This window comes from Microcaecilia unicolor, chromosome 4, assembly GCF_901765095.1.
Source record: "Microcaecilia unicolor chromosome 4, aMicUni1.1, whole genome shotgun sequence".
In the NCBI taxonomy this organism is placed as follows: domain Eukaryota; kingdom Metazoa; phylum Chordata; class Amphibia; order Gymnophiona; family Siphonopidae; genus Microcaecilia; species Microcaecilia unicolor.
Window position 1 is genome coordinate 366,847,022 of NC_044034.1, and position 24,839 is coordinate 366,871,860.

The 24,839-nt window shown below is 43.4% G+C and overlaps 1 protein-coding gene across 1 annotated transcript in view; it reads left to right on the forward strand.

Moving 5' to 3' along the window:
• The window catches only part of CFAP47 (cilia and flagella associated protein 47), a 1,083,264-nt gene that overhangs the window by 365,015 nt on the left and 693,410 nt on the right, over positions 1–24,839 (forward strand). The window contains 1 exon segment of the mRNA XM_030202357.1: positions 6,010–6,208. Within this exon segment, the coding sequence (XP_030058217.1) occupies positions 6,010–6,208 (199 nt within the window).

Here is a 24,839-nt window from a genome sequence, read left to right on the forward strand (position 1 = left end):
CTCTCTACACAGGAGGTGCTGATGCGTCAATCTTGTGGCAGCCCGATACCTCCTCCCAAGCCTCGACAGATTCTGCCACCGGTTGCTCCACCGACCCCGCAGGCTTTTCCGATGGCGGCTCTCGACGAACGCATCCGGGCCCTGCTTCCAGAGCTTCTGGAGGGATTGCTGAGCCAGTCTGTTTTGGTGTCGGGGGTGCTTGCGCCTTCCGTGCCGCTGGCTACAGCGGCGTCTGGCCTTTCTCCTGCGGAGAGGTCCCCGGCCTCGGTGCTGCCTGCGGCATCGCCGTCAGCTGCCACTCGGGTTGACTCCCCTTCGACGTCGGAGGAGGAAGCTTCACCGCAGTCTAGGTGGGTGTCGACTTCTCAACATCACCATCAAGGACATCGTTCCTCGGCGTCGAGGCAGGCTCAGTCTCGGAGTGCCCTGAGGGAGATCTTATCCGATACTGAAGAGGAGCGTTCATGGGAGTCAGAGGAAGACCCCAGGTACTTTTCTTCTGACGATTCCTTTGGAATTCCCTCTGAACCTTCCCCTCCACCAGAAAGGAGACTATGAGGCATATTTTCAAAGCACTTAGCCTTCCAAAGTTCCATAGGTTTCTATGGAACTTTGGAAGGCTAAGTGTTTTGAAAATATGCCGCAAAGTCCACCGGAGAGTCTGTCCTTTACATCTTTTGTCCGGGAAATGGCTACGGCTATTCCTTTCCCTATGGAGGTTGAGGATGAGTCCAGAGCTGAGATGCTCGAGGTCCTGGATTATCCTTCTCCACCTAGAGAGGCTGTGATGGCTCCTCTACTGTTAGTCTGGTTGTGAGCCCTTGGGCCCCGGCCGAGGCCTAGTGTAGGGGTTAGGCCAAGGCCAAGGGTGGGCCAAGCAGGTACTACGCTACCCCAGCTATCAAACTCTGTACACACACACACGCAGCAACCAACTTGCACCACAGAAAAGGGAAGATAGGGCATTCAGGCGGGCCTCACGGACTAACTGGAACTGATTCACTAAGAATTCAAGCATGCGGGCCTCACGGCCTAACTGGAACTGAGTCATACTTAGGGAGGGGAGAAAGAGATTAACCAAGGGGTCCCCCAAGGGGACCGGAGCACCAGCAACCCCTTCGGTGCTGGTAATCAAGGAGGAAGGGAAGCATACACATAAACCCGTCAAGCCGTAGCCCACCACACACAAAGAAAGTGAGGGACTATCATATAAGATACTGTAGGCAGAGACCCTCAGCAAACAGGGAAGGGAAAAGTCTGCAAAACGGAGTTCAGAGCCTAACACACACACCAGCACAGAAAGGAAGAGGGCTCCGTAATACAGGAGGTAATACACCAAAGATAGGGCCCCTTCCAAAAGATGTTGCCACTCCTCTAAGGCCAGCTTAATAGCCAAAAGTTCCTGGTCACCGATGGCATAGTTCTTCTCTGCTGGAGTATATTTTTTGGAGAAAAAGGCACAGGATGTCATAACACTGGCGCCACGACAAAAGCCTGTTTAAGATTTTCAAAGGCCTCTGGTGACCAATTCTGGGTGTCAGCATTCTTTCTGGTCAGAGCAGTAAGGGGAGCGATCAGTGACGAATAATTGTGGATGAACTGCCTATAATAATTAGCAAATCTCAGGATGCGCTGCAGCGCCTTACACCCAGTGGGCTGCTGCCATTGCAAAATCATGGTTAGCTTGCTGGGATCCATCCGTAGAACTTGGTTCGAAATGATATATCCAAGGAAAGATATCTCAGACCGATGAAACTCACATTTCTCTAGTTTCACGTATAATTGGTTCTCTCTTAACAGTTGTAATACGGTCTTCACATGTTCATAATGATCCTCTGCTGATCTAGAGAATATTAGGATATCGTCTAGATAGACCATTACGAATTTGTATAGGAGGTCTCTGAAAATGTCGTTCATGAAGGACTGGAAGACCGCTGGGGCATTAGCAAGGCCAAAGGGCATCACCAGGTATTCATAGTGCCCATCATGGGTGTTAAATGCGGTCTTCCACTCATCACCTTCTCACGTGCCAGAAGACTCTGGCAAAGTTTTATATTTTTGCTGGAAAAATTTTGCCGCTTCCTGGGCTGACGCGGACGTCGACCCACTTGTGAGAACTATCATCCTGCTGTCCTCGGAGAATACCAGCTACAGGTTAGTATCTTTGCTTTACTGCATGGTCAGCGGACGCACATGAAAAATAAACTTACCGCCTGGGCCACTCAGTAGCCGGGCGGTAGTTCAAAACTGACGCACATAGGACGTGCATATGCGCCTACGCGGTTTAGTACAAGGCCCCCTTAGTCTTTCTTGATAAGGGACGACTTTTTCATTTTGGTTGCAATTATCTGTAGCTTTTCTAGTTTGGCTCTATTTGTGTTTGGGATGATAGAACCAGAAGTGCATTTCAAGGTGCAGTTGCACTGTAGCTCAATAAAGAGAAATTATAATGATCTATATTTTATTCTCCATTTCTTTCAGAATAATTAGCAAACAATTCAAAGTTGTTAAATCATGAGTGTTGCAAAGCCCTCCTGCAACTCCTCTCATCCGCTTATAATTTAGTAACTTTGAATTATTTGTAGATTTATTTATTTTATTTGTTGCATTTGTATCCCACATTTTTCCACCATGTTGCAGGCTCAGTGTGGCTTACATATTACCGTAAACGGCGTTAGCCGATTCTGGTCTGAACAAATACATGGTTTGGATTAATTCAAAGTGATATTGTGGTAGAATGAGGTACATATATGGTAGGTACAGTTGGGGGGAACTTAGATAGGGAGAGGGAAGAAGAGTCAGGTAATGTCCATTACGGTCTTTGGTTACATTGTGTCGCAGGTGTCCAGGTATTTTATGTTGGGTCGGTGGGGTATGCTCTTTTGAACAGTTCTGTCTTTAGTGCTTTCTGGAAATTTAGGTGGTCGAGCAGTTTTTACTGCTTTTGGCAGAGTGCGTTCCACAGTTGTGCGCTTAAGTATGAAAAACTTGATGCATAGGTGGATTTGTATTTGAGCCCTTTGTTGCTTGGGTAGTGGAGATTTAGATATGATCGTACAGATTTTGTGGTGTTTCTAGTTGGCAAGTCTATGAGGTCTGTCATGTATCCCGGTGCCTCACCATAGATAATTTTGTGAACAGTCGTGCAGATTTTGAAAGTGATGCGTTCTTTGATTGGTAACCAATGCAGTTTTTATTTATTTATTTGTTGCATTTGTATCCCACATTTTCCCACCTATTTGCAGGGTCAATGTGGCTTACATAGCACCGTGCTGGTGATCGCCAGTTCCGGTATGCCTCACTCTTCACTTCCTTTTTCACATCATGTTATAAAGTATTGGTACTGTACAGATTCCAAGGGCACTCCATAATTTACCTTTGTCTACTGGGAAAACTGATAATTTATTCTGACTTTTTCTTTCTCGATCCACAGTAGGACATTGTTTCCTATACCATGGCTTCTTAACTTACTCGGGAGTAAGTGTACTTGGCCTACTAATCCCTTAGAAGTCTTCCATCCAAATACTGATATAACTGGTCCCTAGTAAACCCCCTGTTTGATGAGGCTAATTCATGGGTTCAGAGGGCGTGAGGGACAGGGAGAAGACTAACAACGTGGCCTGCAGTGATTACTAGACTAGCAACTACAAGGGATCTCCCTTACAGGATTTTTAAAAATGAATTTTGTTGTTTTTCTTTTTTCTTAAGATTTGAAATCTTTCATACCGTAGTACTGGTGATTCCACACATAGCTGAAGTTTGATATGGCAAAGTAGGTGTGTGGGCTAATTTATTAGCATCCAAAATGATATTATAATGTTTTATAATGAGGGTTAGAGTCAATCTTTAGATAGTGAGTACAGTGGAACCTCAATATAATTGGGATCCATAAAATATCATTGTGTTGAATGCTACTACTACAACTACTAATCCTTTCTATAGCGCCATTAGGCATACGCAGCGCTGTACAGTTTACATCTGGGGTTGCGTTATTGCGGGGTCAACAGAACATGAACACAATTGAGCCAAAGACTGATGTGTTGCAAAAGGAGCTGTATGTAAAAAAAGGGAAGCCAAGACACGATTGCGTTACATGCGGATTTGTGTTATCGCGGGGCACGTTATATCGGGGTTCCACTGTAGTCTCATATGTTTTTGAATACAAGAACTTCAAAGTTTAATTATCAAATGAAAAAACTAAGAAGAAGCAAGATTTCAAGTGCCAAAGATTGTACGTGCTACTGCTGTTATTGTAATACTTAATTCTGCTTTTGTTTCTGTTTTTAGAAGCATCCCCGCATGTAACTAGCAGCTTTTACACGTGTAAATCAGGTGACACTAGTAAAAGGCATGAGGTACTTTGGCAAGAGGCATGGTAGGGGTGGGGAGAGAATGTATTGTTGGGGGGGCCTAACATAGATGACTGGATTCAAGGGGACACCACATCAAGGAAAACAACTATAGATGTTGGCATTTACACTCGTCCCCTTGGGGAAGGTGCCAATGCTGTGGTTCAGCCCCCTGTTCCCCTGCTCTGCTGGCATTGAATCCCTGCCCCCTCCTCAGCAACACAGTCGACCCCCCCTTTACCTTGAAACCCCATGGCACAATATATGATTTCCCCACCCTGAACTCCTGACAACACATCTGAATCCCCCCAGCAATAACAGTGAATCCTTCTCCCCCCCCCCCAAAAGGTGCCCCTTCAGCAGTCACCCATCCCTGGCCTTATTGGGGTCCCTGGTGTTTAGTGGAAGCAGGAGTGATTCCCATTTGCTCCTGTTTGTACCACTGCAGTGACCTTTACAGTATTATCACTAGGGCCCTAAAAAGAGAAGCAAATGGGCATTGATTTTACTTCCAGTAGATGCCAGTGGCCATAGTAAGGCTGGGGATGGGGGTCAGAGAGTGGGGGTTGGGATCCTCTGGGAAACGGGACCTCGGGAGAGCATTCTTAATTGTTGGAGGAGGTGGTTCAAGGCAGAGGGATTGGATGTGTTGCTGGGGTGGGGGGTCAGGGTGAAGAAATTGAGGGGGGCTGAATGGCTGCTGCAGGACTGTGGCACAGGCAAAGTGGGAGTAACGACTTCAAAACACTGCTCTCGCATACATGTGTGTGTAGGTTTGGGGGGGGGGGGGGGGGGTTGCACATGTGTTTTCTCCACATGCAACATTTTGAAATCCCACAGAGGGACATACTTTGTGCAGTCCTCCCCCTATTTTACAAGTGTCTCTACATTTGGTACAGTCTTTTGTAAAATACTATAGGAGGCATAAACGGGAGCCTACAATTATGAGAACATAATCGGCACCATGCACTATTCTTAGTGTAGTGCCTAAGTGTTATAGCACGTAACTGCAAGGGGTAGAACATGAGTGTGCCATGGGCATGGTGCCAAGCAACAAGCGGAACTTATAGAATGCACACCCAGGTGTTATTGACCCAATGCAATCGATCATGCCTAGCTTTTGGGTGCTAATATGCTATAATAATAATATTATAGTCTTACACTGCTTTGCAGACTATGATTTGTACCATATCTCCCCTGTCCCTCCTTTCTTCTGAGATATACATATTCAGGTTCTCAATCTCTTCTCGTAAGTTGTTTTTTTGCCACAAACCACATACACCTTTTGTTGCCTTCTTCTCAAGAGCTTAACATCTTTTTATGTCCTTAATGAAATATGGCTTCCAACACGGTACCCAATACCATATATCAATATCATGTACCCAAAACACTTCTGCGAATACTAAATATATACTTCCTCATGTATTCCCACTATTCATGATGTATTGTAAGCCACATTGAGCCTACAAAGAGGTGGGAAAATGTGGGATATAAATGCAACAAATAATAATAATGACTTAAGCGCATCTAAGTGCTGTTGGTTCTAGAATTGCCACATCTTGACCTGGCTGGCTGAATTCCCTCCCCACATCCTATCTAAAATGTGCCTTTGCATAATAGCTTTCTTTGCTTTGAGCATTATACATGTTTTTGCTTTCAGGTGTTAGTCCTATCGCGTGTGGTACCAGTTAAAAGCCACACTAAATTATTTGATTTTGAAAGTTTGAAGAGCATTCCAAGGATCAAGTCTGACCCTTTATCCAGCAACATCTATTCCACATCAGAGAGAGTTATTCTGACCTGGTTGAACACACATTATGAGAAGACAAGGAAAGAGGCTTGGAAAGACTGCTTAAAAGGTAAAGTCAAAATCGCTATTAGGTTTCTGTTCCTTCTTTCCACTTTCCTTTGCATAAACCTAAAAATATCACATAACCAGACAGAGATAATGTAGGACCCAATGACCTATAATGAATGTAAATTTGCAGATGTAATAAAGGAAGGCCAGCGAGGAGCATGCCGAGCAGCCGCACATAACATGGCGGCTGCCGCATGGCAGCTCCCCGGCCTGATCGACCCTTCCCTTCCGGCTTCCCCTTGACGGTCTGGGTGATGTAGCAGGATGCCCTGGCCACCATTGGTTGGGAAGCCGGAAGGGGGCGGTGCCTTGGGAGGTACCCATGCACCGCATAAGAGCTGTCAACGAGACGGGGGAGGTCTTTTTGTCGGCAGCGAGCAGTGCAGGAGTTTTAGTCACAGTAAATGAATAGAAAGTGGCTAAAGCATACTCAGTGTTTTACAGTGAATGATTAATTTTATTAAACGTACAAAGTGGTACAGGAGTATTGAAGTTCCTGAAAATTATGCGTTCCACATTCCTCAATGGAATGTGGAACCCATAACTTTAAATAGAAGTTATCCATTAAGTTGTGCATACATCCAACCAGCCTATGCATTTACATGACAAGACTGAATTTGCATGCAGAAATTTAAAGTCACTACAAAACAGAGTAAAAAGAGTATGAAAATCAAAAAAGGTAAGTTCAGTGAAAGTCCTAAAGAGTCAGTACTTCCGGTCTTGAGGCATTCCTCTAGATTGCTCCATTTCTTTTCTTTTCTCTCCTTCCACGTCCTTATCTGGGCACCTCAGACTCCTTCCACTATCTCAGCAAAGTACTTGAAAAATACTAGACATTTCCGGCTGATGTTCAAAACGATTTAACCGGATTAACGCTTGTTCTTGCCTGTCTGGTCATTTTCAGCTGTATTTAACCAGTTATGTTGCTCATCCCATTTACTTTACAGAAGAAAAAACCACTCAGAGCTGCTTCTTCAGCCCACAGACTCATGTACGTTAGATTTCCATTGGTCTCATACTTATTTATTTACTTACATTTATAAACTTCATTTCCATATCCACTCTGTGTACTTTATAACGGCACTAAAATTCATCATAATCAAGAAACTCCCCCAGAGCTCTTAGCAAGCTTTACTCTGGCATTCTTTCACCTAATACTCCTCAGGCCCGTATCAAATGATAAGTTTTCAATTCCTTCTTCAAAATTGATGCAATCCCAGATCCTTTCAGTGACAAAGGAAACACTTGCTTCTGCATTCACCACCTCACATGTCCAGGGTTCCAGAACTTGACCTCCGATCCGCACAGATGAAGCTGGTAAGGATCCAACTCACATGTAGACAGTCTCACAGTATTCAAAATGTTATGTATATCTGAGGGGGAAATGGATAAAAATTTGTTCTATCATTTTCCCCTCTTTGTCCTGCTATTCCTCTAGAATGCTCACCCTCAAGCTGTTTCATAAAGCAAGATACAGATCCCTCAAATTAGGGCTGTATCGAGTATTCCACAAAATCTGGAACTCCTCACCGAAAGACCTAAAATTCATAAAGAATTACCTACAATTCTGAAAACACCCGAAAGCCCACTTTTTCAGAAAATTCCTTTCTGACGAACTTACTTAGTCAAGCAGACGACTGGTCAGCAACTCCATAATCATGATGATGGACTGAACGGAACTAAGTTCACGTCACTTCATGTGACTTTATAACATGTGACCTGTTTACTACGTTAACTGTTAAGCCGCTTTGAACCTACCACTTGGCTGGAAAATGTGGGGTACAAATGCAGTAAATAATAATAAAGATCCCTGAGGAAGGCCACAATGATCTTAAACCATCAAAATTATTTCTCATCAACAATCACATATTGCTTTCTATTAGATAAATATGACCTGAATCACTCAAAACAGCATCACTTATTCCTCACAAACACAAACAATATCTTATATAATAATTTCTCAATCTGCGTCCCTGGATGGCTGGCTGGGTTCGTAACCGTATGCAAATGAGCTACAGGGCGACAACCTCTGGAGGGCACCACAAGCATGCTTACCACTGGCCCGCTACCAGAGAGGTCCTCACGATCCTCACCTGCCCGCCCTCAGCTTCCCACAACAGCCCTCCTGTCCTTCCTGCCGCCCTGCCTTTAAAACTTTTATTTTACCTGAAGTCGCAGTGGCGGCATTGAAAAGCGGCAGGCTTGGCTCGCCTCCAGCCTTCCCTTCCCTCTCACTGTTCTACCTTCGTGGAAAGAGGAAATTACGTTTGAGGAGGGCGGGACACCGAGAGGGAAGGGAAGGGAAGGCTGGAGGCGAGCCGAGCCTGCCGCGTTCACTGCCGCTGCTGCGACTTCAGGTAAAATAAAAGTTTTAAAGGCAGGGCGGCAGGAAGGACAGGAGGGCTGCTGTGGGAGAAGAGGGCGGGCAGGTGAGGCCTGGGGTTGAACTGGAACTCGGGTGCTTAAAAGGGGGGCAGGTGGGAGCTGGGGCAAGTCACTGAATGGCGATTAGACGACAGCCTTGTTAGAGCCTGTTTCATTTTTGGCGAAATGGGCTTTTTTGCTTGTCAAATATAAAAGGCCTCTTATTTAAACTTCACTGAATATCAACCTCTATATGTTTAGAACGACACAAAATGTAGAACTGCTGTTTAATTATTGGGATCTTTATTAAAAATTTTATGAAGTTTCTCCTGAAAGATCAGTTTTAATTGAGTTTGTTGCTCTTGACAAAATGTATCCGCTTCAGCTTTGCAGTGCAGCCCCTGGATTCAAACCTCTTGATGCTTATCTCAGTAGAATTCAGTTTAATTTATATCTAATATTTCTGAGCGTTAATGGATGTCACAAATTTCAATCAAAAGTAAGAGGTGTAAATGAAAATAACATTGGACTCTATCACCAGGCGTTCTGAAAAGCTATTATACAAAAACATTCAGTAAAAAGCTGATTATCTTTTTGATTTTTTTTCCTTTTAAATGTCTAGTTTCAATTTATTTCATATAGCACACTCTCAAGGAAGTTAACATTAAATATTTTGCAAAAAAAAAAATAGAAATGTGACTGGAATATGTTACTCTGTACTTACATTATCAAATGTAAACCTCATTTGCATAGGACGTCTAGGAAGAGATTGAGACGTACAGGTCGAGATGTTCACAGTTCCCCAAATATTGGAAAAAGGCTCTGCTGATTGCTTAGTCTTTTGTAAAATATATATAAGGATGCTGCAGATACACATGTATTTTCTGGCATATACAGTGGGAGCATCAATTTCACAAGACCACATATCCTAAAAATAATGTGACATTGTGCGGATCTTTACGCGTGTTGTGCCAGTAAATAAATATGTAAGTGTTGATTTTGCAATATCAACTTGTATTTGCTGGCACTAACACGTGTAAGTGGCAGATTTCCCAAAACTGTTCATACGAGAAGAGCCCGAGTTAAAGAACTATTTTCTAAATTTTCAAGCTGGATTTAGATCCCACTGAGAAAGCACAATTGCCTCTTCAGTCAGCAGATGGCTTGGTTTCTCAGCAACTTGGCTGTGCTGTAGAAATTGGAGCTACTCAAAAACAACTAATCGACAATAGTACAATGAAAGTGATCAAACTTATAAACTTTTGAATTGTATTGGGGAAGCTCAGATGAGTCCAACTTAAATGGCCAATTCCTTCAAAACACAATCAGTGCTTTTTTTTGTTTCGTTTATTAGTTCTTATTCATATTTTTTTGTTACATTTCTACCCTGCGCTTTCCCACTCATGGCAGGCTCAATGCGGCTTACATGGGGCAATGGAGGGTTAAGTGACTTGCCCAGAGTCACAAGGAGCTGCCTGTGTCTGAAGTGGGAATTGAACTCAGTTCCTCAGTTCCCCAGGACCAAAGTCTACCACCAGGCTACTCCTCCACTCCATAATAGTAACCCCCCTTTAATGTCTTGTAGCTTTCTAACGAAAGACACCTGACACGCATCGTTTCACATCTGAACTTCCTCATGGGTCAGGCATGAAGCTCACTCAATATCGTATAACTTCTAAGTCATTCTGACCTCATGCATAGTTGTGTGAAAGGGACTGCCAGTGAGTGTTCAATATGTGATCATCAAATCAATGTATTTGGTGATCATTGTGTATATAATTCGTATGTGCCACTCAAAAGCAATTAACCATTCAAAAGCAGTCATTCTACTTGGCATCCAAATAAAGACCCGCCGGGGCTATGGTATTTAATTGAGAAATCCAAACTTATTCAAACCAGTTTAATGTGGCAGAAATATTTATGTAACTTTGTAAGGCTATGGGGGCCATGGCAAAAAGTGGCCTGCGACAGTGAGTTTTTGCTGTGTCTTGGAAAAGGGGGCTGGAAAATGGACGTGCGGCAAAATAAAAACCAGCATAGGGCTCCTATGTGTTGTGAAAATGAGCCTCTGTACCTCCTCAGTGAGAGAGGGCTGGAGGACTTCCCTTTCCCCAGCTCTGACAATAAAAAAGTCATTCTCTGCTTATTGTAATTTGCAAATAAACTCTCTTTGTCCAGATTTCTGCTGTCATAATAACTATGCATCTGCTCACACTTTGATGCCTTACAAGCAAAATGTTCTGGAACTTCAGATGAAATAATTCATTTAAGATTCAAATTATGTTGCTTTGACAAGATCAGCTTCAGCAAAATGAGAAAGGCCAAGAAAGAATGGTTAATTAAGCACAGTGCCCAAGACACATTTAATAAGCAAACTTTCAAAATGTCTTTGCTGTATAGAACTAGCTCCCAATTTCCTTGCATATATTTTACATTGTTGATACACCCTGTCATGGGCAGGGCATGTTGGGCATGGTTTAGCTCACTTCTTTATTATGTTTTTTTAAAAACAGCAAACATAGTCTCAACTCAAGTAGACTAGTTAACTCTGCAGTACTCCTGCTCTGTTTCTCAACACTCTACAGGTACCATTCCCTTTAATCTTCACAGCCAGCATTCTTTCCATTAGCTTTACATATCAGTCCCCCCCCCCCCCCCCCCTTCTAAGTCTCACAGCTTTCAGGCTTTCACTTAAGGACTTTCTCCTTTAAAGCCCTGCAGGTGGATCCAACTTCATACCTACTTCAGTGCTCCTTTACCATGAGATCATTGGGTCAGACTTCTGATCCTGCAAAGTGCTCTCTTAAATAGGGGAGCCAAAGAGCACCAAGAAAGCACAATGTTTTGCCTAGAGTGGATTTTTAATGGATTTTTGTGGCTAGCTTTGGAAGTTGCTCTCATTGGCATTCCCAGACCTTGCTTTCTTTGAAGTTGTGTCACCTAGGAAACTTAGAGTAACTTTCTAAGCAGTTAGAAATGTGTCCCTCTGGCGGTCTACGTTTGTACATACTGAATGAGGACACAGAAATTTAACCATCCAACAAGCAGCAGGGCCAGAGGCACCCCCAGGCAGGCTTTTTATTTAGCTGGTTGGAGCAGTTTTCAGTTTTAACCAGCTAAATTATCCACTAATAGCAGGCCTAAATCAAGTCAAAATAGGTTTAGGTGAATTTTTTCAGTTAAAAGTAACTGGTTAGATTTGGCTGAAATCCCAGCTAATGATAATTGGGTAGAATTGTTTGGTTGTTGTAACCTCTTGAAACTGACCCTCTAATATCCTATCCTAAACTACAAAACATTCCCTATTAGATTTCATACCTGCTTTGAGTAGGGGTCCTTTTGCCAAGCTGTGGTAAGCACTAGCGCATGCATAACCGCGGGTGTGCTCAGGCATTCTGTGGTAAGTTCCAGGTTAGTGCACCCCACTGAGGAGGGGGCTTGTCTTGGGGGACAGACAGTGGCGTTTCTAAAGTAATCAATTAGTGCAGCTACATTGCTACGCACTGATTACGATGTGATTAGCCTGTAAGCCCTTACCACCTACAAAATAGGTCTTTTTTCATGGCCACTCGGTAATGGCAACATTACGGCGTGGCCGTTAATACAAAAATGTAAAAATGGCCTTAACGGGCATGAAAGACCCGTGTAGGCAATGGCGGCCCTACTTCCAGGAGTGGCAGTCTCCCCTTCCCTCCTTAACCCTCTTCCCCACGTTTGCCTTATTTTGTTCTTTTCCAAAAGGTGGCACTGGCAGCAGTTCCCATAGACTGCCCTTCCACTGGTACCAGCCTCTTCTCCCTACTGCGGCTCACCTCTTGTTATAACTTCCTGTTTCCTCAGAGGCAGGACACAATAGAGTGAAGAGGCTGGCGCTGTGGCAGGGCAGCCTATGGGAATCGCTGCTGCCGCTTTTTGTAAAACAAAAAAATAAGGTAAACATGGGGAAGAGGGGTTATTTATTTATTTATTTATTGCATTTGTATCCCACATTTTCCCACCTATTTGCAGGCGCAATGTGGCTTACATAATACTGTGATGGCGATCGCCAATTCCGGTATGAGAAATACAGAGTGGTATTGCGTTAGAGTTCATGAGTGACAGAGTAAATTAGGTAGTCAAGGAGGAAGAGTTAAGTTTTGTCCAGTTCTGGTATAAGTTTCGTTGTGTTGCAGGGTTCAAGTGTTTAAGTTGGATCGTTATGGTATGCCTTTTTGAACAAGTTGGTTTTTAGTGATTTCCGGAAGTTTGTTAGATGGGGCATTGTTTTCAAGACGTTTGGTAGTGCATTCCATAGTTGCGTGCTTATGTAGGAGGGTTAAGGAGGGAAGGGGGAGATGCCAGACCAGGCGGGGGCGGCATCTCATCCCAGCCTCTGGCGGCAGTTTGCCTTGGGCTGCCCCTGCACATAAGGGCACGTTAAGGCCACTTGTTAAAAGGACCCCATAGTAAGCTATCTGCTTGTTTGCAACTGGCCTGGCATTGAATATCCGGGGATAAAGCTGACCGCTCCAGACTGAATATCAATGTGGTTAACACCAATGCTGACCACATAAGTGCTTTTTTTTTTTTTAATTTTTTTTTTTGCTTTTTAAAATTTACATTTCAAGTGATAACACTTGTAAAGAAATACAGATAGGCATGAGTAATGCAGATAAATAACAACCAAAAATTTTTTTGTATATAATCTTCTTTAGACCACAATATAAAGAGGGGGGTAGTTTAAGCAATTTTTCTAGGAGAAGGAAAACCACATAACACAAATTAAACATATATATAGCTTAACACGCCTATCCAGACATCAACTTAAATTAGCCCAATATCAGATACCAAGTTACTGACTTATTTTTTTTAAATCTATAAATGCTTTCAAATGTTCAGGATTGAAGAAGATATATTTAAGCCCTAAATATTTTATCACACATCTACAGGGATAGTTCAGATAAAAGGAGGCTCCTATTTCTAGGGCCTCCTTTCTAATTGCTAAAAATGCCCTTCTTCTTTCCTGTGTATGCTTGGCAACATCGGAGTACATCCATATTTTCGCCCCACAAAATAGGGACTGTATATGTCTAAAGAATAGTCTTTTGACTGCTTCCAAATCTTGTTCAAAGATAAAGGATACAATTAAAGTATTTCTTTCAGAATCCTCATTTAATGAGGACTCTAAAAGTTCCGTTAGGTTCAAGTTTTGTCCATTTTTTTTCTTTTGTGACTCTATGTCCATTCCTGGTTCACTTTTCTTCTTTTGTGGAATATAATAAATTCGATTAATTGGAGGAATATGTTCTGGGGAATATTTCAAGACCTCTATCAAATATTTTTTAAAAGCTTCTAAAGGAGAAATCCCAGCAGCTTGTGGAAAATTTAGAAATCGCAAGTTTAATCTACGATTATAATTCTCGAGTTGTTCAAGCTTCCTATGTATAGCAGCATTATCCTTTATTAACATGGTAGAAGTTCCTTGAATCTTTTCCACTTCAGTTTTAAACTGAACCATTTGGGTTTTAGAGTCAGTTTTAATTGTTTCTATAGATTTAGAAAGATTGTCAACAGTACTCACAAGTGCTGCCATACTTTCCGTTGAGTCAGTAAGTTTGGTATCAAGTTGTTGGAGAGCATCCCATATGCTCTCTAAAGTTACCGTCTGAGGTTTAATCAGAGAAACTCTGTAAGTTTGATAGCCTCCGTCGGTTGAACTCCCTTCCTGACCTCTTGCTTGGGAAACCCCTTCGACGACTTCCGTTTCTGGGATCCCAATAGGAGAGGGAGGACCTTCGGGCACAGGCGGTATGTTGGGCTCCCGGGGCGAAAGAGTGACATCAAGCCCCAGGTCTCGTAGCTCTCCCAGCAACGAGACAGCAGGGCGGCTCCTGGTAAAAACTTCTGGAGTCCTCACGGTGAACCTTTCGATTGACGGCTGCGAAGGGGAGGAGGTCCTGACCGCCGAGGCTCCGGTCTTAACCGCTCCTTTGCGCTTCGTGTGCGGCATAATGGTAAAGTAGAAAAAGATTTATTTCGCTGCCGTCGTCTAGAGGTCTCATCCGAGTTGGCGGCGTGCCGCCATCTTGAAACGCCCCCCCAGCCACATAAGTGCTTTTTAATATCTACTACTACTACTATTTAGCATTTCTATAGCGCTACAAGGCATACGCAGCGCTGCACAAACATAGAAGAAAGACAGTCCCTGCTCAAAGAGCTTACAATCTAATAGACAAAAAATAAATAAAGTAAGCACATCAAATCAATTAATGTGATCGGGAAGGAAGAGAGGAGGGTAGGTGGAGGCGAGTGGTTACGAGTCAAAAGCAATGTTAAAGAGGTGGGCTTTCAGTCTAGATTTAAAGGTGGCCAAGGATGGGGCAAGACGTAGGGGCTCAGGAAGTTTATTCCAGGCGTAGGGTGCAGCGAGACAGAAGGCGCGAAGTCTGGAGTTGGCAGTAGTGGAGAAGGGAACAGATAAGAAGGATTTATCCATGGAGCGGAGTGCACGGGAAGGGGTGTAGGGAAGGATGAGTGTGGAGAGATACTGGGGAGCAGCAGAGTGAATACATTTATAGGTTAGTAGAAGAAGTTTGAACAGGATGCGAAAACGGATAGGGAGCCAGTGAAGGGTCTTGAGGAGAGGGGTAGTATGAGTAAAGCGACCCTGGCGGAAGATGAGACGGGCAGCAGAGTTTTGAACCGACTGGAGAGGGGAGAGGTGACTAAGTGGGAGGCCAGCAAGAAGCAGATTGCAGTAGTCTAAATGAGAGGTGACAAGGGTGTGGATGAGGGTTTTGGTAGAGTGCTCGGAAAGAAAGGGGCGGATTTTACGGATGTTGTAAAGAAAGAAACGACAGGTCTTGGCGGTCTGCTGGATATGAGCAGAGAAGGAGAGAGAAGAGTCAAAGATGACCCCAAGGTTTCGAGCTGAGGAGACAGGGAGAATGAGAGAGCCATCAACAGAAATAGAAAACGGGGGGAGCGGGGAGGTGGGTTTGGGGGGGAAAATGAGAAGCTCGGTTTTGGTCATATTTAATTTCAAGTGGCGTTGAGACATCCAGGCAGCAATGTCAGACAAGCACGCTGAAACTTTGGTTTGGATGCAAGGTGAGATATCAGGGGTAGAAAGGTAGATTTGGGAGTCATCAGCATAGAGGTGGTAGGAAAAGCCATGGGATGAGATTAATGAACCAAGGGAAGAAGTGTAGATAGAAAAGAGGAGGGGACCAAGAACAGAACCCTGAGGTACGCCGACAGGCAGAGGGATAGAGGTAGAAGAGGATCCACCAGAGTGAACACTAAAGGTGCGGAGGGAGAGGTAGGAAGAGAACCAGGAAAGGACAGAGTCCTGGAATCCAAGTGAGGACAGGGTATCGAGAAGTATGCTGTGATCGACAGTGTCAAAAGCAGCGGAAAGATCAAGAAGAATGAGGATGGAATATTGACCTCTGGATTTAGCCAGTAATAGGTCATTGGAGACTTTACTAAGCGCAGTTTCGGTTGAGTGGAGAGGGCGAAAACCAGATTGTAGTGGGTCAAGAATAGCATGTGAGGAGAGAAAATCAAGGCAGCGGCGGTGAACAGCACGCTCAAGTAATTTGGAGAGAAAAGGAAGGAGGGAGATGGGTCGGTAATTAGAGGGACAAGTAGGGTCAAGTGAAGGCTTCTTAAGGAGAGGTGTGACCACAGCATGTTTAAAGGCAGCAGGGACAGTCGCAGTGGAAAGTGAGAGGTTGAGAATGTGACAGATAAAAGGAATAAGAGTAGGAGAGATGGCATTAAGAAGGTGGGTGGGAATGGGATCAGAGGAACAGGTGGTACATTTTGAGGAAGAAAGGAGAAGTGTAGTTTCCTCAATAGTAACTTCAGAAAAGGAGGAAAGGGAATGAGGGGAAGGAGAGAGAGGGGAACGGACTAGTGGAGGGAGAGCTGGTGAGGTAGAGAAAGCAAGGTTTATCTTTTGAACCTTGTTGTGAAAGAATTCAGCAAGGGTCTGAGGAGATAATGAGATAATATCGACCTGATGAGGCAGATACACCAGTAAAAATGAGGAAACTGCCAATAATAACATACATTAGAGAAAACTGAAGTTCATTGTGAGAATCAGAGAAGCCACAGAGCCCAGAATGCAGGGGGGAAGAGAGAAAAGCCAGAGTGGAAAAACTACAGATCCCAGAATGCATTGCAGGAGGAGAGGAGGCAGGAGCGTAGAGAACACAGATTTCAGACTGCCTGGAAGAATAGGAGAGAGGAGGACAAACGAGTACCTGAGCCACAGGAGAGGAAAGGAGAGGGGGCTGATTGGGAGATGGAATCAGCTGAGGAGAGGGTGGAACACCTGAGGGAGGGGGTGGAGAATGAGGGGATGGAATGGGAGGAGTTGGAGCAGGTAGGAGGAGAAGGTGTGGAAGAGGAAATGGAGGTGGGAGAGGAAGTGGCTGGGGAAGAAGAGTGACTTCTAGAGGAGTCCAAAAGTATTAAGAAAGGAATAATAGTCAGGAGAGATCCAGCGGGTGGTTGTCAAGAGGTAAAGTGTTGACAAGTGAGGGTGGTGGATCTTTAAAAGCCTGGCTAAGCTGTGCTGGGGAAAAAAGCCTAGCTAAGCTGAACGATTTTGAGGCCTTGCTGAAGAGGGCATTGTTGGAAAGCCTGGCTAGCCGAACTGTGTTTGAAGCCTGGCTAGCAGAACTGTGTTTAAAGTCTGACTAGCTGAACTTTGTTGGAAGGCCGGGCTAGCCGAACTGTGTTTGAAGCCTGGCTAGCAGAACTGTGTTTAAAGTCTGACTAGCTGAACTTTGTTTAAAAGACTGGCAAGCTGAACTGTGGTGCACCGCCTTGCTAGCGGAACTGTGTGGCAGTGAGAGCGAACTGCACGGACGAGTGTGGAGTTGGAAGCGGACAGCACGGATAAGTGAGAGAGACAATTACGCGGCCGGGAGGAGCGGCTGACACCATCTGTTTTATTGTAAGCTCATGTAGCTACAAAGCCCATGAGTACTTTCACCAAGAAAGTACCCGTGGCTTGTTATACCCTCTTTGTGAGCACTTTTTCTGACCAAAACAACATGTATACCTTAGAAAATACCACAGTATATGCATCATTACAGTCCCAATCCTACCCCCCTCTGCCAAATGCAGCTAAACCTAAAGAAGCAGTTCCGTTTTTACTTGCATTTGGCATAAACTTTTTTCAAATAGCTCACATCTACCGGTAAAACACTGTTTGATGTCTTTGGAAATCGCCCTCCCTGAGAAAAATTGGTTTATAGATGTAATTCATTTTATAGCAAAACTCTAGATGTGCAAAATAGCTTCCCCAGCTTCTCTGACAATATTGAAATCTTTCTGTTGTCACATTTTCAGATTGTAATTACAAGTTTGTCTTTATCATTCTTCCAGTTTTTACAGACAGTTGTAATTCTTACAGTGCGTGTTTGGTGTGGATATTGTGATCTAAACTGATATTGTTTCATCTCTGGGTCACACTAACGCTGTCTCTGCAGATTTGTGTTATTATCTTTTTCTCTTCTTTTAACAACGTTCCCAGTCCTTGCTTTGTTTTGAGATTGTGTCACCTTAGGAAACTTTATTTCAAACTTAAGTACATCCAGGATGTCTGTAAAGCAGAATGAGTTTGGAGAAAAAGCTTTTGAAAATAAGTTCTTGTGTTTTATCATTTTCTGGGTTCTTCTAGTGTCACTATTATAAAAAGCAAAATATATGACCTGCAGGTGTCAAATTGTGTTCGGATGACATGTGTCGAGTATCCTGTAGCGTTGCAGCATGAACCTCAGAGATCCTCCCTCAAGCATTTCATGTTCTACATATTTTCCCTAGATTTTTTGCGTAATCATTATGTCATTTTACGTGCCCTTCCTTGTGCTGAATAAGTCAGTGTTGAATTCAGAGCGTTTTCCTGTATGAACTTGCATCATAGGCTTTGTTGTTGAGATGGAAGTATTCAAGGGCAGATCTTTTAGGCACAAATGAAGGTGAGAGAGAATTTATGGATCCTGATGTATCTGTTGTGTGCAGACTAAAGTGATGCTTGATGGTGTGATATACAGTCTCTTCACAAGGTCAAAGTGGCCAGACCTAACCATACAAATCTAAATCTTCACATCATGGCCTTGGGTACATCATACTCAATATTTTTTTAGAGGGTTTTTTTTTTACCTCTCACTTGATAAGTTTCAAGAAAGTCACTCATGTCAAACTTTTGTTTTCTTTAATCATCTCTTTTTCTGGCACAGTCTGTTACATTGGCAGATAAAATAACTTCAAGTTTATTAGGGATTTACTAACCCACCTATCATATAATAATATCTGAGCGGCTTACGGTCTAAATAAGGAAGAAAATGAAATAACAAAACTGAAGGGAGACTAAACATGACAGACATGGTAGGTTGAGGTGAACTACAATTCAGATAGTAAAGAAAGGAATATTACATAAGGAGGGGGCAAATCATTCAGACTCATCTCGAATCAGCGCATCACATAGGCAGTAGAGCTGTAGGCATCTGTAAATAAGAATATTTTTAGTTTTGCTTTAAAGGTTTCTAATGATGTAGTGTTCGTTCTGCAGCCAGCTGTACGTTATGTCACAACTGTCAGGAATGGTGAGCCCTTGGACCAAAGCCGGAGCTTTGGCAGACAAATCAGCTAGGCTGGCACAGAACAGGACTGGACTAAGATAAACTAACAGACTCAACACAGGCAGGACAGAGGTAACTAAACACAATGGACTAAACAAGGACCGGATCCAGACGAGGCAAGGCAAAGGGGCCAGAACTGGAACCCAGACAGGACAAGGCAAAACTCGGAACTGGATTAAAACTGGCACTGGGACCCAGAAATGCAAGACAAGGCAACACACTGAAGTAGATTAAAACTGGATCCAGAAAAAGGCAAGACAAGGACAAGGCAAGAACTGGATCCAGACAGGACTAGACTGAAAGAGACAAAACAAAGCAAAACTAGACAGGCAAGACAGGGCAGAAGCTAGGCAACAGAATAATAGAAGCAAGACAATACACAAGGCAGGAACAGGATTTAGGCTTGGCTGGAACAGGATTCAGGATTCTCAAACAGGCTTGGCTGGAATAGGATTCAGGATTCTCAAACAGGATTCAAGATTCTCAAACAGACTTGGCTGGAACAGGATTCAGGATTCTCAAACAGGCTTGGCTGGAACAGGATTCAGGCTTGTCTGGAACAGGATTCTGGATTCTCGAACAGGCTTGGCTGGAACCGGATTCTGAAACGGGCTTGGCTTGGCTGGAACCGGAGTCTGAAAGGGACTATTCTGGAACAGACTTGACTTGGCTGGAACAGGATACTTACTGAAAGGGACATGGCTTGACAGAGAGCAGGGACAGATACTAGCTCAAACACATAGCAGGGGCAGAACCTGGCTCAAACACACAACAGGAACAGCAGAAACAGAGCTCATGAGCCAGGAAGCAAACATAGCAGGCAAAGGATTAAGGAGACTAAGGGAAGACAAATAAACAAAGAAGCAATGTGCTTACCAGCATCCACAGCTGGAAGGGAAAGGCCAGGCAGATTGAGAGGCAGCAGACATACCTGCATAGCAGTGAGGTAATTAGGGACAATGCTGGCTTCTACAGACTCTCAGAATTAACAGACAAGAACTACACACACAGGGAACAGAACAGGGGAAACAGGAACAGAGCTTGGCTAAACACAGAGCTTAACTACAGCAAGAGTCAAAAGCAGGGCTAGGCTAAAAGCAGGAGCCAAGGGTAGAGTTAAACAGATACAGACACCAAGGGCAGGGTGTGGCTCTAGAGCCAGGCTTTCGGGATCAAGGTACAAAAGCAAACACACAGAAACAAAGCAAAGCATTGAAACACAAGACTCTGAGGAACATAGAACAGACCTTCAGAAGCAAGCCTCTCAGGAACCAAGCCAAGCAGGGAAATTCTCAAAACAGGTAACACAAGATTACGAGACCTCTTGCAAAGGCAATGTAGGAAAGCTCCTGGGTCCTTATAAAGGAGTAGGCTGATGATGTCACAAGTAGGAAATGAAGCAGAAGCAGGGAGAACAAAGCGATGCTTGGCTAGCAGTAAGAACAACAATAGGAAAAAGGCAGACTGGAAAGGTCACAGAGCTAGATACAGAGAAACAGTAAGTCTGAACATAAGGGCACGGCCACAACCGTGACACGCTATGGCTTCCTTTTTCTGCAGAAAGTATTGGAATGTCTTGTACGTGGCATTGTGCATTGATGCTGTTTGTCATTGCTCATAAGTGGAAAATTATATGGGTATGTTCCCATATATTCCCTAGTCAGTAGGCATATGGGCTGCCTGGTTCTTCTCTAGAAAACGCTGATTCATCTGACACAGAAATAGAATAATCTAAAGACCCTGTTTACTGTGCATTTTCCCATAGGCACATCATGGGAGAAAACCTTTATTAAACAAGCCCCTGAATGTGACAGATCTTTGGAAATACTAATAAACGTTTCTTCACCAAGAGCACAGCACTCATTCTAAATTTACGATCTGATATGTAAAAGATGTCTCTATTGTAGATCCCTTACTTACTACTACTACTATTTAGCATTTCTATAGCGCTACAAGGCGTACGCAGCGCTGCACAAACATAGAAGAAAGACAGTCCCTGCTCAAAGAGCTTACAATGACCGATAGCCAAAAATGATTCATCCTACAATTTTTGAAAACATCAAAAATGAATGAAAATACCCAGACCAAAAACTATACGGTCCTAAAACCTTTTGTACCCCAGTTACACACAAGGTTGGGGTAATTATGTATTTAGAGGGAGCCTGCAATCCTTTTCAGGATAGTAGAAAGCCCATGGCTTCCGCTGCCCAAACAGAGGTGGCAGACCTAATTATATTCACACTGCAATAAGACACAGCTTCCAGGTGGTCCAATTGCCCATAGGTTGATTCAGCCATTGCCGGTCTGTGTTAAATGTACCACAATCCCTGTGGAAATATCTTCTTGATTAAGTAATGATTCTTTTAATTGCAAAATAGCCTCCTACTTAAAGACAATATATGAAATGAAAAGGTTAACTATTCAGCCTGCATTATCATCTGCCTACTCATTTAGGACAGTGATTAAACAAATTTAAAATCCGGAACAGAAAATTGAATCAATCTCTCTCAGTTTCCAATCCTTTTTATTAGTGGGATTCCTAGCAGACTCTGCATACAATGCTATCACTCTGCCAAAGCTCTACCAGCTAATTTAGCAGGCAGACAGGCACTGAAGCTGAGAACTTGGTCTGCTGGTTTCCCAGCTAAACTGCATTTAATCAGCATTCCATGAGGAGAGCAGTTGTTTAGGCCACAGCTGAAGTGACAGCTGAGGAGTTAGTTAAAGGCTGAAAAGACTTTTCTTCCTTAGGATAAACCTAGACACAATATTAATACAACCCCACCAACTGTGGATATTCCAGATTCAATAACTTCAAAGAATAATATGAAGGAAAAGACCTCAGATGTTTGCAACTCAGCAGCTTTGATGTCCATCTTATTAATATGGACGGAACTTAGGCAGAATATTGACAATTATGCATGTATAATGTGTCATTATTCTAAACATTTATGCATATACCCCTCTATTCTGTATGGGTCACCTAAATTTGGGTGTTGATCTCAAATCCATGTATAAATGAACCTATCTGAATCTGCACTACCCAAGCTGCAAAGGTCTTAAATAAAAAACAAATATGCATCCAGCTTCTCTTACTTAAGCACACAACTGTGGAACGCATTACCAAAAGCCTTGAAAACAACACATGACCATCTAAAATTCCATAAAGCACAAAAAACCAACCTGTTCAAAAAGGCATACCCTACGGATCCAATTTAAATGCCCAATCTCAGCTACACAACAAAACGAAAGAACGTAATGGATGTGACACAACTCTTCCGTTGTACAATTCCCTAATGTGGCTGTGCCACATGAACTTTATCTTACCACAACACCACTTTGTATTTGTTCACACCGGAGTCTGCAAAGGCCTCTCCGGTACTATGTAAGCCACATTGAGCCTACAAATAGGTGGGAAAATGTGGGATACAAATGTAACAAATAAATAAATAATAATCAATTATTAGTGTTAATGCTCACTTAATTGGCGTTAATTAGGAGTTCCAGGTACATCTATCCTACGTCCTATTCTATAACACGCGCACCTACATTTTATAGCGTACAACTCAAAAGGGGGCGTGGCCATGCAAGGGGCATGGACGGGCCTGAGATGTTCCCAGAAATTAGATGCGATGTTATAGAATACTAGAGCACGCTTTACAGAATGATAGCACGATCATAACGGCGCCTACCTTTGGGTGCTGTTTACTGAATCTGGCCCATAATGCATGCATTACAGAATTGCTGTTCATATGTTAAGTGAACAGAACATAAGAATAGTCATACTGGGTCAGACCAGTGGTCCATCTAGCCTAGTATCCTGCTTCCAATTCAGGTCACAAGGACCTGACAAAATCCCAAAGATTCATGCTACTGATCCCAGGGACAAGCAGTGGCTTTCCCCATGTCTATCTCAATAGCAGACTATAGACCTTTCCTCCTCCTCCAGGAACATGTCCAAACCTTTTTTAAACCCAGATACACCAACTGTTGATACCACATCCTCTGGCAACGAGTTTTCATTGAGTGAAAAAATATTTCCTCTTGTTTGTTTTGTTCCTTTAACTCTCATACCAGTCTTGACCAGGGGTGTCAAACATCGGTCCTCGAGGGCCACAATCCAGTCTGGTTTTCAGGTTTTCTACAATGAATATGCATCGGATTAATGACATACACTACCTCCGCTGTGTGCAAATAGATCTCATGAATATTCATTGTGTAAATCCTGAAAACCCAATCTGGCGAGGTCCAAAGTTGGACACCCCTGGTCTAGACCATCTCTTTCATTGTTATGAATCAGTTATTTTCTCATTAGTATTTCTATTGTTAAAAAGGTATTGTTGGTAGGACATCAGGTGTACTTTCAAGGTGAATATCTTCTCTCAAGATTTTACAATTAGATGACCTAAGCTAGGTAGGCGACGGCGGGTAGGCGGCGGGGGGGGGGGGCTAAGTTGGTGGCGGCGGCGGCGGGGTTGGCTATGGCAGGCGGGGGGGGGGGTCGGCGGCGCTAGGGGGGCTAAAATGTGCCCCTGACCTCAGGCTCTGGACCCCCCTCCCGCCGAAGTCTGGCTATGCCCCTGGTCTATGCCCTGACTGACTACATCCAGCTGCTGTGACCTGGCTGAGGTAAGTCAACCTTGTGCTGTTGTTAAGACTTGCAAGCGTTGCTGAGGAGCCAGACCTGGACCTCTGAGTTAAAACAAGAACTATAGGCTGTGGTTGGGACGCGGCAACCCTGGCAGTCACAACTTGTGTTAGGCCTGCCGCTAAAGGCCTGCTTAATAACTGTGTTTCCTAAACCACAGTGGTTTACCTACTGTGAAGCAACAGGCTCATGGAGTTCTTTAAATAAATACTTATCTTGTGTTCATCCCTTTTGTCCAGCTGTGCTATTTCTCTGGCCCACTCCCAACCCTCGCTCAGGGTTTCATAGACTGATTTCAGCATGATGCTGTGGTAGGCCAGCCTGTGGGAGTTAACAAGAAATGATGGTAGAAAATTCCAGTCACGTCACTGTAGCTTATCTGCATCTACAAGTGAAACTGTTTATGTCCAAACAGTTGTTGGAAAGTTAAAACAACTGCTCTTGCCTCAGGTCATCCTTGAAAGCTTTATGAAAAATATTAAAATCACAGTTACTGTAAGACTAGCGCGTCATCCGTCGAATCACGGAAAATTGGCAGTCTTGACTACAGTACTGACAAAATATAGATGCAACAAAAAAGATGATTACCAAGAAAAGCGCCCAGACAGGTCTCAAGATATGTTCAATTACACAGAGAGAGCGTCTGCAGTGCTGCTTGAGTAATAGTCAATATTACGGCTATTCTATCAAACCAAGCATGAGAATAATAGCCAGAAATAAACTGTCTCTCATTCACTGTCCTATCTTCATGCTAGTCGAAATGAGTTTTCACGTTTTATAAATTAAAATGCAGGAATAAAACTAAAACCAGAAATCTTTCCTATTCTTAGGTTTTCTTTGCTCTGTGAGTTGCTTATTAGTTATTTTTAGATTGGCTCTGATTTAACAGATTATAGTGACTATAGACTGAGATCAAATCCTATCTAAAAATATACAGTTGACACTGAAAAGCAAGAAACTAAGGGGCCCTTTGGTAGCTTACT